General features: G+C 39.2%; 1 protein-coding gene across 3 annotated transcripts in view; it reads left to right on the forward strand.

Annotated features, from left to right (window-relative positions):
- smoc1 (SPARC related modular calcium binding 1) overlaps positions 1–18,630 on the forward strand; it is a 305,181-nt gene that overhangs the window by 70,337 nt on the left and 216,214 nt on the right. For 2 of the 3 annotated variants that reach the window (XM_069193419.1, XM_069193417.1), the window contains exons 8-9: positions 7,784–7,840; positions 9,301–9,366. In XM_069193419.1, the coding sequence (XP_069049520.1) occupies positions 7,784–7,840; positions 9,301–9,366 (123 nt within the window). The remainder of the gene's footprint in view (positions 1–7,783; positions 7,841–9,300; positions 9,367–18,630) is intronic. The other variant, XM_069193418.1, reaches the window with a different exon arrangement.

Raw genomic sequence — 18,630 nt, forward strand, 5'->3', positions numbered from 1 at the left:
AGCTGTATGATGTGCTTTCAACAAATAAAAATGATTTATGAGTTGTCTATAGCTAGTTGTTGCAAGAACAAGAGCCTTGGGATATACAGTAAATAATCTAGTGAATCTAGTGTGAGTTTAATAGAGTCTGTAACACTGTTAGTATTGATCTATATTCTCTGTAACTCTGTTATAATTGGTCTGTATTTCAGACTGCTGAATAAACTCAGCAAAACCATGGAGGAAAAAGTAGAAATGAGAGGTTTACACTCACTGTTTATGGTGTTGCAGCTGAAGTGCAACAGTAGACTTATCACGGTGTTGATTATGCAGCTTGAAATGGTTCCTTGTTCGGTGTGAAGCACCAGAGAAGCTCAGGGATGCTCTGGGGTACTGGCTAAGGCAGTTTGTGGAATTGGGAGAAAGGTGGGGTGGGGGGGATTGTTATGGTGCGCTCTGAGACCTATGTGCCTCCCTCCTCTCTTTACCTATCTACAGATGCAGCCATTCAAAATGGGTGAGGTATTTCGCGGCATACCCCGGTGGGCGTGTCACGGTATCACGCGGTATCACGCATTTCACGTGTGTCACGTGACTAACTATCCGGCGTCGCCTTGTAAAACCGCCAGGGGGAGCTTAACCTCTCATGTACAGCATTTGAGCCTTTAATTTTGAACTGTGTATTACAGCATGTTAATCATCAGTCATTAAAATGTTGGTATATTTTATGAAAGCAAGATTGCTCAGTTGGACAAAAGTACACAACCTACCTTTATCAGAAATATTTATGCATCAAAGCCTTTACTGAAGATATTACTAATAGTATTAATAATGGATGACTTTGGACAAGCTGTATACTCAAAGTATAATTTCTTTAGCACATTTGTACAAGCACTTGGAATCTGTCCAAGCCATACTTTGTCAGGCATTTTGTTTTACTTCAATGGGCATAAAAACTTCCTTGCTTTTAACAGGGCGTTTCATAATTTCTAGCTACGAAAATGATTTAAAATGCGACACTTATCATTCAAGTAGAGCTTAAAATATCACAAGGAAAAATACACACCGGTATTCCATTTCTCCCTAAACATTGTAAGCTTCGAAGTCTTTAACTAACGTGATACCGGAGTCAACAAGCATACTTTTAGAATTTGATTAAAAGGGAATATAATATGGAATCGCGTATCTAAAGAATTTAATAACGGTATGATTATATCCGTGTACTGCAGCAGGGCTGTGTAGGGCTGTTTCGCCTGCCTGATCATGTGAGCTGTCTTGTAGCCTACTGGTCTAGGTGCGTGACTTCCAGCTGGTGCTGGACTTTTCATTTTTATTTATTTATTTTTTAATCGCGTAACATAAACATATGACCGTATGCAAACTGTACTGTATACAGTATGTATATGTATATTTAATGTCTTAACTGTGCCTGTTTAATTGAATTTAAAAAAATTATTTAACACGAACATTAAGCTGTTTACATCTTCCGCCTGAGAACAGTCACCCGTTGCTACCCAACACAGAATGGTGATTGGCTGACACTATCTGACACCCCTCTGATTGGAGAAAAAAGACGTGCTGGTTTGCTATACATACTGTACCAGGAAGAGGATTTCTTTCTATTCAAAATGTGTATTTTAAAAGTTTAAGAAGTAAAAACCTTACAGCGTACACAGATTTCTAAACTGATCAGGATCGTTATCTTTGTCTTATGCATAATAATGTTCACCGCTCTGTCCAGCAAATTAATAATAAACTTTATTTTATATAGCGTTTTAAACAAATAAGTAATTAGATTGCTCATAAACCTAATCACTTGCTTTTTCTTTTTATTTAGGCTCAGATTTCAACTATAGATCGTATTATTAATAACCATAATAACAACCAACCAACAAAAACAACCATATAAACATAATGGTGGTGCTGGACCTTCCAGTTTTATTTATTTTTTAATCGCGTAACATAAACATATTACCGTATGCAAACTGTACTGTATACAATATGTATATGTATATTTAATGTCTTAACTGTGCCCGTTTAAGTATTGAATATTCATATCTAATTTTACCACTGAAGGGAAATCTTAACATAAACATACAGTATATGGCTGGTCTCGGTACTTTAAAGAAAAAAATACATACCGGTATTCCATTTCTCCCTAAACATTGTAAGCTTCGAAGTCTTTAACTAACGTGATACCGGAGTCAACAAGCATACTTTTAGAATTTGATTAAAAGGGAATATAATATGGAATCGCGTATCTCAAGAAATTAATAACGATATAATTATATTCATGTTGCAATAGAACTGCAACGGACATAAAAACTCCCTTGCATGGTTTCATTACGACCAGAATCGGTCTTGAGATATTTTTAACTTGATTTACAGTATTTGAGAGGTATGTCTTAACACCGATACTACAGTGCTTAAGTACTGCTCACGTATATGTTTCTAGGTTTATATTATGCATTTCATACGGTCAAATTACTTTTGAGCAACTAAGAAGAAGCGCGAAACGGTATGCGTTTTAGTTTCGTTTTGTGCTGGGACCCGTGGATTGATTAGAGATATCAAGTACATACAAGTCATTTTTTAAATGTTGTAGTTCGTCTTGAAAAAATGTTACGAGTACATCATCTATCAACAATTACACAGGTTCTGTTTCCATATTGCAGATTTTGGTTACGTAATATTATTTTCTAGATTTCACGTTGTGAATATGATGGGATGTCTGATGGGATGTTTCTAAAAATCCATCCTCTGTAAAACGTCTTCTCTAGTTGTCCTGCATATGTATTCGCTAATGAAGCTGTGTGTTCTGAGCCTGGATCTCTACATTTCTGTATGAACCAGCTTAGAGGGCTAAAGACAGCTGGTGTTTAAATTGAGTGTAAGGTAATTTATGCTTCTAAAGTCATTTCAGTATTATTGTACTGTGCTGTACTGTCACATTATTTTATAGCGTTTTTATTGCGTTATTAAATCCGGTGGCGCTGTGTTAGTTTCCTGACTCACATTATTTAAACTGCGACACTGATCATTCATCTCTAAATAAACTTTATTTTATATAGCGTTTTAAGCGAATAGGTAATTAGATTGCTCATAAACCTAATCACTTTTTCTACATAAACACAGCGTGATTGCTCTCTGAAAATGCTTTTCCTTTATTTTTAAAGTAGGCTCAGATTTCAACTATAGGTCGTATTATTATAAACTTTCTTGGAAAAATGTTTTGTATGTAAACCATATTTGCTATTAATTTATTTAGGGCTAAAATACGTTCATTGTCTTCCAATCGAGTCGAGTTGACATTGGAAGCCTGCCACACCCGGACTGTTAAACCAACGCATTAGCACGTCAAAGCCCATTGAGCCAGTATTGGCTTTAGTATTTAGTATTTAGTATATTGTAACGCTTACGGCAGACAGGGACTGTGTAGGAGCCGACGCACCAGAGCAGCGCATCGAGGGAGCGTCTGCATTTATAACTTAGTTTTTAAAATTAGTCAAGCAATACGAAGCATCTCCTTTTACTTAGTGCCTGAGCATACTGCAACGCGTGTGAAGCCCATAAACGATATTAATTTTGGAACTTAAACATACAGTATATGGCTGGTCTCGGTACTTTAAAGAAAACATACACACCAGTATTCCATTTCTCCCTAAACATTTTAAGCATCAAAGTCTTTAACTAACGCGATACCGGAGTCAACAAGCATACTTTTAGAATTTGATTAAAAGGGAATATAATATGGAATCACGTATCTCAAGAATTTAAAGACCAGACAATCGCAAACTCGTTTTCAATAAAATTATTTTATTCATTCAGCAGTTTGTGAGAGGGACATCCAGCAGGGAGAGACACACACACCGGTTTTCATTGACAAAATTGTTTTTTTTTCAATTCCTCTTGTCTAACAGGAATGTTTTGTTTGTGGACAGACTGTTAGACAAGAGGAAAAGACCGCCTCCTCCTACGAAGCATTTCGTTGATCCGATCACAAATTCTTTTCCCGTCGTACGCAGCAAGGGTTGAGAATCTCCGATTCACCATCGTACTAATGGTTTCCCGGAGGTTGCAAGGCAAGGCACTTTTGCCTCTGGACCCATCGAAATTTACAGACGTGGTCCACCCCCAGTAAATTTCAAAAGTCACAAGATTTCGAAACACGAGGGCGGCGTAGCGGTCGGCTCTTGCTTTCCCGTCTATGCCGATGCACTGCAAGTACAACCCCCCCTCCATCTCCTGGGTGATGGGTAGCAGTTGGACATCTGGGAGAATTATTCGTCCCACTGGCATCTGTGAATTCCGCTGTGCTTCCTGGGGGGAGATAGCCGGCGGGGACAGCATCAACAGATTCCTGCGCGGTGGTGAACTGAGAGGTCGGGATGGAGTGTCCTGAGGCGGTGTGTGCTCTGCGGGGGGCAGAGCTTCCGCCAGGCATTGCAGCCTGCGCGGCGGGGAGAGGCACTTTTCGGGAGACAGCTGCTCAACTGTTTGACTGCTGGAACTCTAGCCTCCCAATCCTCCCCAGTAATGCATCGTAATGCTCCCACTGCTGCCGAAATGTCTCCATACAGGTGCTGCTTCTACAGGTTGGCACCCTGGCCAGTGGCCGAGAGCAGAGACCCACGGCCTGTGGCAAAATAACATAATTCATGTAAGAAATAAAGTCACACAGTAGTATTCATCAGTCGCGGAACAGAAGTCAAAATAAACTTTTCTTTTTTTCCGTCTTACCGCTTTCTTTTTTACTGTCCTGGTGGTAGATCGTTTCGCCCGTGCGGTGTTTTCTTGAAGAACAGGCTACGAATAAATAATTATAATTGAATTTAAAATTCAAAAAGGCAATAATACCTTGTAATATGCGCTGTAATCGCGTATTTCAGATGAAGACTGCTGTATTTGCTCACCCTTCGCGCTTTGGAAGCTGGGGCGGCAGAAGCACCCCGTCTCTTCCCGTAAAACGCCTTGGTCTCCATACTGTACTATGGTCGCTGTAGTGCAGGTTCGCAGTTTTTTTTTTTGTGATGGGAGCTCACCCAATCCCTTGGTGTCTTTTATGCGTCACACATACTGTATTTCAGCGCCATATATTTCATGGATATTATGGAACATAATGGATGGATATCTTAGTTATCTTTCTAGTTCACAGGTTTGCATGCATAATTTAATTTTGAAAGCCACTGAGACATCAGGTACTACTGTTGTATTTATGAAAAAGAAACAAAACAAAAAACATACTAACAACTGTGCCATCCTACTCCTTAGTTAATACATTTTATTATTCATAAACAGTTAACATTGTTAGCAAAATATTTTGAATTATATTTAACCCTATTTTTTCTTTAGTTTTGTATTTAACTTATTATATGATAGTCAGACTTAATGTATATTTGAACAATGAAAATATATTTTTACAAGATTTTACATTAAGCACTTAAAATTAATGTGGTTAATAATAGTAAACTGTAACATGACCATGACTTTAGAAGCATAAATTGCCTTACACTCAATTTAAACACCAGCTGTCTTTAGCCCTCTAAGCTGGTTCATACAGAAATGTAGAGATCCAGGCTCAGAACACACAGCTTCATTAGCGAATACATATGCAGGGCAACTAGAGAAGACGTTTTACAGAGGATGGATTTTTAGAAACATCCCATCAGACATCCCATCATATTCACAACGTGAAATCTAGAAAATAATATTACGTAACCAAAATCCGCAATATGGAAACAGAACCTGTGTAATTGTTGATAGATGATGTACTCGTAACATTTTTTCAAGACGAACTACAACATTTAAAAAATGACTTGTATGTACTTGATATCTCTAATCAATCCACGGGTCCCAGCACAAAACGAAACTAAAACGCATACCGTTTCGCGCTTCTTCTTAGTTGCTCAAAAGTAATTTGACCGTATGAAATGCATAATATAAACCTAGAAACATATACGTGAGCAGTACTTAAGCACTGTAGTATCGGTGTTAAGACATACCTCTCGAATACTGTAAATCAAGTTAAAAATATCTCAAGACCGATTCTGGTCGTAATGAAACCATGCAAGGGAGTTTTTATGTCCATTGCAGTTCTTTTGCAACATGAATATAATTATATCGTTATTAATTTCTTGAGATACGCGATTCCATATTATATTCCCTTTTAATCAAATTCTAAAAGTATGCTTGTTGACTCCGGTATCACGTTAGTTAAAGACTTCGAAGCTTACAATGTTTAGGGAGAAATGGAATACCGGTGTGTATTTTTTTCTTTAAAGTACCGAGACCAGCCATATACTGTATGTTTATGTTAAGATTTCCCTTCAGTGGTAAAATTAGATATGAATATTCAATACTTAAACGGGCACAGTTAAGACATTAAATATACATATACATATTGTATACAGTACAGTTTGCATACGGTAATATGTTTATGTTACGCGATTAAAAAATAAATAAAACTGGAAGGTCCAGCACCACCATTATGTTTATATGGTTGTTTTTGTTGGTTGTTATTATGGTTATTAATAATACGATCTATAGTTGAAATCTGAGCCTAAATAAAAAGAAAAAGCAAGTGATTAGGTTTATGAGCAATCTAATTACTTATTCGTTTAAAACGCTATATAAAATAAAGTTTATTATTAATTTGCTGGACAGAGCGGTGAACATTATTATGCATAAGACAAAGATAACGATCCTGATCAGTTTAGAAATCTGTGTACGCTGTAAGGTTTTTACTTCTTAAACTTTTAAAATACACGTTTTGAATAGAAAGAAATCCTCTTCCTGGTACAGTATGTATAGCAAACCAGCACGTCTTTTTTCTCCAATCAGAGGGGTGTCAGTGTCAGCCAATCACCATTCTGCGTTGGGTAGCAACGGGTGACTGTTCTCAGGCGGAAGATGTAAACAACTTAATGTTCGTGTTAAATAATTTTTTTAAATTCAATTAAACGGGCACAGTTAAGACATTAAATATACATATACATACTGTATACAGTACAGTTTGCATACGGTAATATGTTTGTTACGCGATTAAAAAATAAATAAAAATGAAAAGTCCAGCACCAGCTGGATTCGAACACACAACCTACCAGCTGGTAGTCACGCACCTAGACCAGTAGGCTACAAGACAGCTCGCATGATCAGGCAGGCGAAACAGCCCTACACAGCCCTGCCGCAGTACACGGATATAATCATACCGTTATTAAATTCTTGAGATACGCGATTCCATATTATATTCCCTTTTAATCAAATTCTAAAAGTATGCTTGTTGACTCCGGTATCACGTTAGTTAAAGACTTCGATGCTTAAAATGTTTAGGGAGAAATGGAATACCGGTGTGTATTTTTTTCTTTAAAGTACCAAGACCAGCTATATACTGTATGTTTACGTTCCAAAATTAATATCGTTTATGGCCTTCACACGCGTTACAGTATGCTCCTATTCTTTTTATGCTCAGCTACTAAGATTTCCCTTCAGTGGTAAAATTCAATATCTACAACGGGCACAGTAAAGACGTTTACAGTAAGTCTTTCTACGACAGACCAACGGACCACGAGTGCCCCTGTCGGTCAACCAGTCACGCACTGCGGTACCCCGTGTCATCATACCTGCGGTATCTGTACCGCGGTGTCTGTACCGCTCACTTTGAATGGCTGCATCTGTATTTATCTTTCTCTCTCTGCTCTTGGCCAAGTCCTTTGCAAATCCAAACCATTCAACAGTGCTAGAGAGTAGATTGTATTAACCTCAATAATGGTAGTTCCTATTCGTTTCTTTTTTGCCCTTCTCCCAGATGATGGATTCAGGACGATTCCTACCATGGAAGCCCATGATGTCATTGATAGCGAAGGTAAGAGTGTCCTGTTTTTCCTCTCATTTTGTTATACCATAGGACGAGATTCTCACTTAAGTTTCATGCCTGCAGATGCTGGTTAATCTGTTAATATAAAAGCTTTGATGATGTTGCAACCATGAGAATAGAAAAGCATTTTAAAAAATATAAGTAAAAAACAAATAAGTATGCCACACCCCAAGCCCTGTTCACAGTTGTTCACAGTTGGGCATGCACAGTTCTGAACAGGTTATTAAACCCAACTAATAACAAAAAAACTAACAGAAATGTGAACAGTGCACATTGACAACCCACAAAAAAAAAACATAAAAAATGATGGTGCAAAAGATGAATACACTCCCACGCTACATAAACAAAGTAGAGATCTAATAACCAGGCCCTAGGCAATACTAATTAAATATTAAACATACTAAAGTAATAACAAATTACACCATATTAAAAGTAAATTATACTGTACTATTTTGAAGCAGAAGATTTATACTCTTATTAATGTTGTAATACATAGCTTGATCATTTCATATGCTATTACAATATTCTAATTTCTTTCTTCCATTTACCTTAATCCACTGATTCTTGAAAATTGAATGAAAAATAAAAATAAATAAGAAAATAAAGTTTTTCATAGAAGCTGGAGAGGTGAATAAATACTATTGTGAATACAGCATAGTCTAGCCAGGAAAACCAAAACCTCTGAACATATTCTGGATATGGTCAAGAGTTTTCCTCACTGGGTCAAACTCCCATCACTTCCTCATGACCACCTTAAAGAAATTATGGTAGAAAAAGGTGCATTTTTCTTGCATCTGTCTCATGTGTTTCAGTTGAATTTCATGGGTTCATCTGGCATCATGCTCTGTAGAAATTCAATTTTCCACCTCTTCCACCCATGCCTCATTTCTATTAGCTTTTTCTGTTAAGATAGTTATGGACCCATGCAATGCACACATTGAGACATAGATTGAGTTGAGATGACCATCAATGGTGCTCAAATGTGAGCAGATAACCCTGATCTCAACAAGTACGGGATCCAGTGCCTGTGGGTGGCAGTGGGCTTTCCCCGTAGTGGGAAGTTTTTATTTCTTTGAGGAGCTCCTGTGTATTCATGCATTAGAAAATAGAGGAAAAGCCTGCACCTTCTACATCACTGACATGTTAGGAATAAGTCGTACAATTAGTAATAAAGTAAAATAAAATGGAGGGAAATTAGTAAAATGAAGAAATGGTGGAGCAGAGTTCAAACTCAAGTCATCTTACTTTGGGTCATGGGACACCCCCCAAAGCTGATTAAATCAGTTGGATATTTGCCATGGATTGTCTAAAAACACTACAAATTCTGTGATGAAGAAAAAATAAATTTAAACTTCTGCACATTTAGATTACTAAATAGCCTGATGTATTTTGAAAATGGTCTCCTTGGGTTAAAAATTATACAGGTGCTGAAAAATCATTTTTCTTAGCAGAGATCACTGCTCCAACTCTGTGGATTAAGCAGCTGGTCAACAACTCGAGCACAAGGAAACCTGGTAAGGCATCTTCCAACAGTATGAAGAGTTTTGTGTTGGGCTACAAAAACTGATGAATCCATACATAAGAAATATAAAGGTATGAATGAAATGTGTATTCATGATTTCTGGTATTCAAAATAAATTTATGTGCAGTAAACAATGTCTAGAAATACTGAATCAGAAGATAATCCAAATTCACCACTACTATTGACCACCACATAAAATAGAAGAATTATTTTCTATTTCTAAGGATTAAAGTTCCAGCTTAAGGAGTCTCAATTCAATTAATTCCTGGATGGTCTAGTGTCTTCTGGCTTGTGTTGTAGACTGAGTAGTTAGTTAACCGATTTACTGACAGATTGGATAATATCATGCTAAAATAATTGAAAAAATGTTATATTGTAATCGTAATAATTTTGCACAGAGAAAAGTAATGTGTCATAATTTAAGTGAAAATATTAGATACATATTTATATTTATTATAATTTAAACTTATAAAAATGTATTTTGTAAATCCTCTTGTGGATATGGATTAAATTGATAGTTTCTGTTTGCCAACTGCCGCCTATTTTATTTACAAACAATTGACTGGACTGAGGTCTGGAGTTTGGGAAGGTAATGGCAGTGGTTATTGCCATTGGTTAATTGCAGTATATTGATAGCAATAAACTATCTCTTTGTTGATTTTGATGAATATCTTGGATCATTGTCATCCTGGAATGTCCATTCCTGGCCAAAGCATAATAGACTGACTACAATATTTCAGTGGGCATGAGTGTTTTCTGAATATGAGCTTCACCTTTCTATGCCCAACATACAGATGATGCCATTCAAAGTGCGCGGTACAAACCCGTAGTGCACGCAACTACTCACATCATACGTCACGCGGTACTTGATTGGCTGGCCGAAATGACCGACAGGGGCACTCGTAGTGCATTGGTCGGTAGTGAAAAGATTTAATAATTTAATCTCTTTACTGTGCATTTTTTAATCTGCTTATTATTGAATATTTATATGGAATTTTACAACTAAAGGGAAATTTTAGTAGCTGAGCATAAAAAGAAGAGGAGCATAACACGTCTGATGATCATAAACTATATTAATTTAGGAACATAAACATATCATTGTAGAGGTTTGATGGGTTTACTGAGACAATTATTAATTGTAGCAGTAATCACGAGGTTGTTCGTTGTGGCTTTTAGAAAATCAATCGTCAGAACAACTAACAACACACACACATGGGTTCAATACACGAGATACATTTATTAATATAAATTGTGCACCAAACATATACTAGTCTGCCTGGATACGAGCGGCAGACCTTACTGTGAGGGTTATCAATATACAAGGTATATAATCTCGAAGAGATGCAAACACAAAGAGATACACAACAGAGAATATATGTCAATATATATCATTCGGTTACCAAATCGCTAATCAGTGTTATTACCCACTGTTTTCTGCGAATACGTTCACTCGTATCTAAAGTCCTGGATTGCCAGTGCAGTGATGTCACCGCCTTTCCATCTGAATTTATTAGCAGGGACCTCACCTGCAGGGCTGAGGAGAGCTCTTCCTTTAGCTCAGCTGGCTGACACAGCTGGCAGTGACGTTGGGGGGCCAGGTTTGAATCCCCAGCTGATTACTGTATTCTGCTTTCATTGTAAACACATTTTATTTTTTAATCTGACTCATTCACCCATCATGAACCATGATCTTAACATGCAGGTATGGAGATGTGCACATCTGAAGTAGAGTTAAAAGCTTGAGTTAAAAGCTTTTAACTCTTTATCCAGGACAGGTAACAGTTTCACCCCCCCCCCCCCCCCCTTCCCTCTGCCTGTCTGATCTTTTTTTAACCCTTCTGTGCCCAAATCTCTTACAGCTTGTCCTTGTCCTCTCCTGAGGCTAGTCACTGCCCAGTGATATAACTTTAATATAAACAAGATCTAGTATCACATATGGAATCTAGTATCTAAAGAAATTATAACAATGTTAATATAAGGATCTAAATACTGTACATGTATTTATAGAGCTGGCTGTATTACTGTATTCCACTTTCTTTGTAAACACGTTTTATTAAAACCCGAATCATGAGAAAGTTACTTTTTATGCGTGAAAAACTGGTGATTTTTCTTCCTCGTAATCAGCTTTGAATCTGGATCTACCTGAACACAAAGCATATAGTCTCGTAAGTTTAGAAGGTCAGCTGTTAGTTTTTGTTAACACAACACAGCTTTGTTAGTGAAAAAAATGACCACGGGCACTTTTCCTCCCCCTCTACATTCTCAGAGTAGAATAGGTGAACCTTCTAATGAAAGACAGTCCCCCTTCCCCCCACGGAAAGACTGACAAATGTTTTCACGGCCTTCACTCCAATTGTATACTGTATATTTTAATACAGTAATACTACCAGCTATGTAAATACACCTTGAACTGTAATACAGTCTGAACAGTATACAACTTGAATTCTTATCTCTATTAATATTACTATAAGTTGGTATTAAATAAATACAACTTTTTTGTAAAGATTTTTCTAAAATGTATTAAAAAACTATTACAATCTAATCTTTTCACATGTGATCCCCTGAGGAAGTACAATATGCTCCTGCTTTGTTTAATGATGGTATAAAAATGAAATCTAAATGCTGAGAAAGCTATTCTCAAAGTTTATTAAAGGGCTTAGAAGACAAAGATGATTTACATTGCATTGTCAGATTGTGAATCAATAAAGGCATTAAATTAAACACGTGTTTGCAATTTTAATCAAAATGGGGGGTAATGGGGTTAGACCATTAGAAATGCAGTACACTTCCTTGTGATCATCTTAGAATCTTTGTGTAAGCTGTAATTTTCTTAAAACTTTTTAATCAAACATTTGAAACACTTTAATTTTGTCAACTTAACACGCATTCCGTACAGAAATATGTTTTCTCTCTCTCTGTCTCTCTCATCTTGATTAAAATCGCGAACGTGTGTTTCATAAAATACTTTTTATTGATTCACAATCTGGCAATGCAAGACAGAACTCACATTCACTGCACTCAACAACCTTACAGATCAGCAGATCAAGGAAGAGAACAATTATCTGCTGTCCGCCGCTGTGGCTAGGAAAGAAAATCACGCCTGGCTTTTCAGTGGAATTGCGTTAACTTGCTAATGCGTCTAATATATTTCTTAGTGCATTGTGTTGAACAAAACACCAGGTTAAAAAAGAGTGTATCTGTTTATCTGTACCATTTGTCGGGACAGACAACTTACTGTTAACTCTACTTTAGACCTGCGCACCTCCACACCTGCATGTCAGGATCATGGTTCATCATGTGTGAATGAGTCAAATTAATAATAAAACGTGTTTACAACCTTGCTTTGATATGTGAAGCCTTTCTTTCAGGTACCTGGTTATTTTTTTTGATACCTGGATATGTACATTGATATGTACAATGAAAGCTAAGTAATAGTTTCAATATGCTCAAAAATCAGTATGTCTTACATAAGTGATAATTTCAGAACCAATGTGAAACTAACATAAAACACAGGAAACCCAGAAAGCGGATTGCCAGGAAAACCAGAAGTGGATTGCCAGTGTATTGGAACAAGTAATAGGTTTATTCCATGCTGAAAAAAAAAGAAAAAAGAAAACACTTTTCGGATGTGGAGCCTTCTTCAGGTGTGAGAGAGACAAGGCAGTAGGCAAAGGTGATGCAGCGGGAGAACAATGGCTGGGAGAGAGGAGGAGTGAGAGGCGGGAGCAGGGGACAGAAAGAGAGGACAATCAAGAGGTGTGAAGTCAGAATAGGTGTAGAGAGGTGTGAAATGAAACTTCCAATGAATGGAGAAGATTTAGAAGAAGAGTAGTCTGTCATTAAGAGAAGGGGAAAGTATGATCCTAGTTGCAGGAAAATTTTGGTTTCAGTAGTCTTTCTGATGTATGAGTTCAGAAAACCCTCATTGAGAACACAGACGGAGAGATTAAAGTGGTCGTGGCCGTCAGAGGTGAAATGAGAAACAATGGGCTTGGAGAGATCTTTAATCTTCACAGTCCTGACGTGCTCTCTGAAGCGGTCTCTGAGTCTCCTTCCTATTTCTCCAATGTAGATGGCTGGGCATTTACTGCATGAGATGCAGTAAATAAGGTTGCTGGAGGTACAAGATGCCATCTGGGTGATCCGGAATTGTCCTGAGGGGCCTTGAATGAGTGTGGTGTTCGATGTGTACTTTCAGGTGATACAGCGAGCTCTGTTGCAAGGGAAAGTGCCTGCTGTGGATGGTTGCTGAGGGCGGTCAAGGGAGCTGTGGACAAGAAGGTTGTGCAGATTAGGTGATCGGCAATATGAGATGATGGGGCAGTCAGAAAAGAGGGCCCTGATGGAGGGATCATCCTGTAGGATTGAAGAGCTGTGGTTAATAGTCCTGGGGATAGGAAGTGTGTTGGGGTGGTAGGGAAGCACCAAAGGAATGCTGTTGTTGCGGCGTGAGTTCCTGATTGAGTTGATGGTCCAAGGGGTGTTTTTGGCTCGGGCAAGGGCCCTGTCAATAACACTGCTGGTGTATTCTCTGTTGGTGAAAAAGGAGTACATTTTGAGGGCTTGGTTCTGGAAGTCGATGTCGTCTCTGCATAATCGTTGTAGCCGAAGGAACTGGGAAAAAGGGAGAGAGTTTTTAGTGTGTTTGGGGTGAAATGAGCTATACAGGAGATAGCTGTGTGAATCTGTGGGTTTGTAATAAACCGAAGTGGCGAGTCGGGGGTAGTTGATGGAGAAGATGTCTAGAAACGGAAGAGTAGTGGAGGATACGTTAACCGTATATTTGAGGGACGGGTGGAAGTTGGTGAAATGATGCAGGAAGCACTCAAGCTGGTCGCTGGAGCATGTGGCGGCACTGACGCGGTCGTCAATGTATTGCTTGTGGAGGTCAGGGACATAGCCAGTGTAGGAAGCGAAGAAGTGTTATTTTACTCTACTGACAAAAATATTTGCATGGCTGGGTCCTATTCTGGTGCCCATGGCAACTCCATTCACCTGTTGGTAAAAAAGATTATTGAAAGAGAATGTATTCAGTGTGAGGACCAATTCTGCAAGGCATACCAGGGTGTGGGTGGGTGGATCAAGCACTGTGCATTTGTCCAGCGTGTGCTTGAGGGCTGTAAGGCCGTCATTATGGGGAATGACAGTGTAAAGAGATGTGATGTCCATGGTAAAAATGTAGCATTTGGTGCCCTGAAACTGGAAATCATTAAAATGTTGGTGCGCATGGTTGGTGTCCTTGATTTATGAGGGAAGACCTTTAACCAGCGATCTCATGAGGCTGTCGAGAAAGGCTGAGATGAAAGTAGTCAGACAGTTGCATGCTGATACGATGGGGCGTCCAGGGGTGTCCGGGTTGTGGATTTTGGGGAGGAGGTAAATTTGAGATACAGTGGTGTGAAAAAGTGTTTGCCCCCTTCCTGATTTCTTATTTTTTTGCATGTTTGTCACACTGAAATGTTTCAGATCATCAAACAAATTGAATATTACAGTGCCTTGCGAAAGTATTCGGCCCCCTTGAACTTTTCAACCTTTTGCCACATTTCAGGCTTCAAACATAAAGATATAAATTTTTTATTTTATGTGAAGAATCACCAACAAGTGGGACACAATTGTGAAGTGGAACGAAATCTATTGGATTTTTGAAACTTTTTTAACTAATAAAAACATGAAAAGTGGGGCGTGCAAAATTATTCGGCCCCCTTGCGTTAATACTTTGTAGAGCCACCTTTTGCTGCGATTACAGCTGCAAGTCGCTTGGGGTATGTCTCTATCAGTTTTGCACATCGAGAGACTGAAATTCTTGCCCATTCTTCCTTGCAAAACAGCTCGAGCTCAGTGAGGTTGGATGGAGAGCGTTTGTGAACAGCAGTTTTCAGCTCTTTCCACAGATTCTCGATTGGATTCAGGTCTGGACTTTGACTTGGCCATTCAAACACCTGGATACGTTTATTTGTGAACCATTCCTTTGTAGATTTTGCTGTATGTTTGGGATCATTGTCTTGTTGGAAGATAAATCTCTGTCCCAGTTTCAGGTCTTTTGCAGACTCCAACAGGTTTTCATCCAGAATGGTCCTGTATTTGGCTGCATCCATCTTCCCCTCAATTTTAATCATCTTCCCTGTCCCTGCTGAAGAAAAGCAGGCCCAAACCATGATGCTGCCACCACCATGTTTGACAGTGGGGATGGTGTGTTGAGGGTGATGAGCTGTGTTGCTTTTACGCCAAACATATCGTTTTGCATTGTGGCCAAAAAGTTCGATTTTGGTTTCATCTGACCAGAGCACCTTCTTCCACATGTTTGGGGTGTCTCCCAGGTGGCTTGTGGCAAACTTTAGACGAGACTTTTTATGGATATCTTTGAGAAATGGCTTTCTTCTTGCCACTCTTCCATAAAGGCCAGATTTGTGCAGTGTAAGACTGATTGTTGTCCTATGGACAGACTCTCCCACCTCAGCTGTAGTTCTCTGCAGTTCATCCAGAGTGATCATGGGCCTCTTGGCTGCATCTCTGATCAGTCTTCTCCTTGTCTGAGCTGAAAGTTTAGAGGGACGGCCAGGTCTTGGTAGATTTGCAGTGGTCTGATACTCCTTCCATTTCAAGATGATCGCTTGCACAGTGCTCCTTGGGATGTTTGAAGCTTGGGAAATCTTTTTGTATCCAAATCCGGCTTTAAACTTCTCCACAACAGTATTACGGACCTGCCTGGTGTGTTCCTTGGTCTTCATGATGCTCTCTGCGCTTTCAACAGAACCTTAAGACTATCACAGAGCAGGTGCATTTATACAGAGACTTGATTACACACAGGTGGATTCTATTTATCACCATCAGTCATTTAGGACAACATTGGATCATTCAGAGATCCTCGCTGAACTTCTGGAGTGAGTTTGCTGCACTGAAAGTAAAGGGGCCGAATAATTTTGCACGCCCCACTTTTCATTTTTTTATTAGTTAAAAAAGTTTCAAAAATCCAATAGATTTCGTTCCACTTCACAATTGTGTCCCACTTGTTGGTGATTCTTCACATAAAATAAAAAATTTATATCTTTATGTTTGAAGCCTGAAATGTGGCAAAAGGTTGAAAAGTTCAAGGGGGCCGAATACTTTCGCAAGGCACTGTAGACAAAGATAACACAAGTAAACACAAAATGCAGTTCTTATTATTAAGGGGAAAAAAATCCAAACCTACATGGCCCTCTGTGAAAAAGTGATTGCCCCCTAAACCTAATAATTGGTTGGGCCACCCTTAGCAGCAACAACTGCAATCTTGCGTTTGCGATAACTGGCAATGAGTCTTTTACAGCGCTGTGGAGGAATTTTGGCCCACTCATCTTTGCAGAATTGTTGTAATTCAGCCACATTGGAGGGTTTTCGAGCCTTAACCTCTTTTTTAAGGTCATGCCACAACATCTCAATTGGATTCAGGCCAGGACTTTGACTAGGCCACTCCAAAGTCTTCATTTTGTTTTTCTTAAGCCATTCAGAGGGGGACTTGCTGGTGTGTTTTGGATCATTGTCCTGCTGCAGAACTGAAGTGCGCTTCAGCTTGAGGTCACGAACAGATGGCCGGACATTCTCCTTCAGGATTTTTTGGTAGACAGCAGAATTCATGGTTCCATTTACCACAGCAAGTCTTCCAGGTCCTGAAGCAGCAAAACAGCCCCAAAACATCACACTACCACCACCATATTTTACTGTTGGTATGATGTTCCTTTTCTAAAATGCTGTGTTATTTTTACGCCAGATGTAATGGGACACACACCTTCCAAAAAGTTCAACTTTTGTTTCGTCAGTCCACAGAGTATTTTCCCAAAAGTCTTGGGGATCATCAAGATGTTTTCTGGCAAAACTGAGACGAGCCTTTATGTTCTTTTTGCTCAGGAGTGGTTTTCGTCTTGGAACTCTGCCATGCAGGCCTCTTTCTTATGGTGGAGTCATGAGCACTGACCTTAACTGAGGCAAGTGAAGGCTGCAGTTCTTTGGATGTTGTTGAGGGGTTTTTTGTGACCTCTTGGATGAGTCGTCGCTGCGCTCTTGGGGTAATTTTGGTCGGCCGGCTACTCCTGGGAAGGTTTGCCACTGTTCCATGTTTTCTCCATTTGTGGATAATGGCTCTCACTGTGGCTCGCTGGAGTCCCAAAGCTTTAGAAATGGCTTTATAACCTTTTCCAGACTGATAAATCTCAATTACTCTGTTTCTCATTTGTTCCTGAATTTCTTTGGATCGCAGCATGATGTCTAGCTTTTGAGGATCTTTTGGTCTACTTCACTTTGTCAGGCAGGTCCTATTTAAGTGATTTCTTGATTGAGAACAGGTGTGGCAGAAATCAGGCCTGGGTGTGGCTAGAGAAATTGAACTCAGCTTTCCAAAGATGTGATAAACCACAGTTGATTTATGTTTTAACAGTGGGGGGGGGGGGGGACAATCACATTTTCACACAGGGCCATGTAGGTTTGGATTTTTTTTCCCTTAATAATAAAAACCTTCATTTAAAAACTGCATTTTGTGTTTTCTGTGTTATCTTTGTCTAACATTTAAATTTGTTTGATGATCTGAAACATTTCAGTGTGACAAACATGCAAAAAAATAAGAAATCAGGAAGGGGGCAAACACTTTTTCACACCACTGTACCTGCGGATGTTCAATGATGAGCCGGTTCGCCTCCTGGGGGAGCTTATTACTGATGCGAAGAAGGGAAATGGTGGACTTCCTTTTGGTAGTCAGTGGTAGGGTCCTGTTGGAGAGGGAGGTAGGTAGATGTGTCAGTTAGTTGTCTAGAGGCTTCAAAGATATATAGGTCCTTACGCCACACCACAACAGCACCTCCTTTGTCCGCTGGTTTGATGACGATATCATCTCTGTTGCGGAGAGACTGGAGCACCTGATTTTCTCCTTGGGTGAGGTTGGACCTGTGTTTACTGGGTATAGAAAGTGCCTTGGGAGCTTGACTGGTGCACTGGTTAATGAAATAATCAACTGGTGGAAAACGGCCAAAGGGGGGAGTCCAACAACTCTGTTTGGGATTAATGTTGTTAATGATTGTTGTCAGCTGCCTATGTAGAGGAATCGTCAGCAAAAGGTGCTCTGAGACGGATCCTACGGTAAAAGCTGGTGTGGTCGACATTGGTCTGGGGGATGTTCAGCTTCCTGGGAACTGGTACAAAACTGAGGCCTTTGCTGAGGATTGCTCATCCTGTGAGAGGGAAAGGTCAGAAGGTATAGTGACAACAAGGTTAGGATTGGTGAAGGTGTTTG

This window comes from Lepisosteus oculatus, chromosome 8, assembly GCF_040954835.1.
Source record: "Lepisosteus oculatus isolate fLepOcu1 chromosome 8, fLepOcu1.hap2, whole genome shotgun sequence".
In the NCBI taxonomy this organism is placed as follows: domain Eukaryota; kingdom Metazoa; phylum Chordata; class Actinopteri; order Semionotiformes; family Lepisosteidae; genus Lepisosteus; species Lepisosteus oculatus.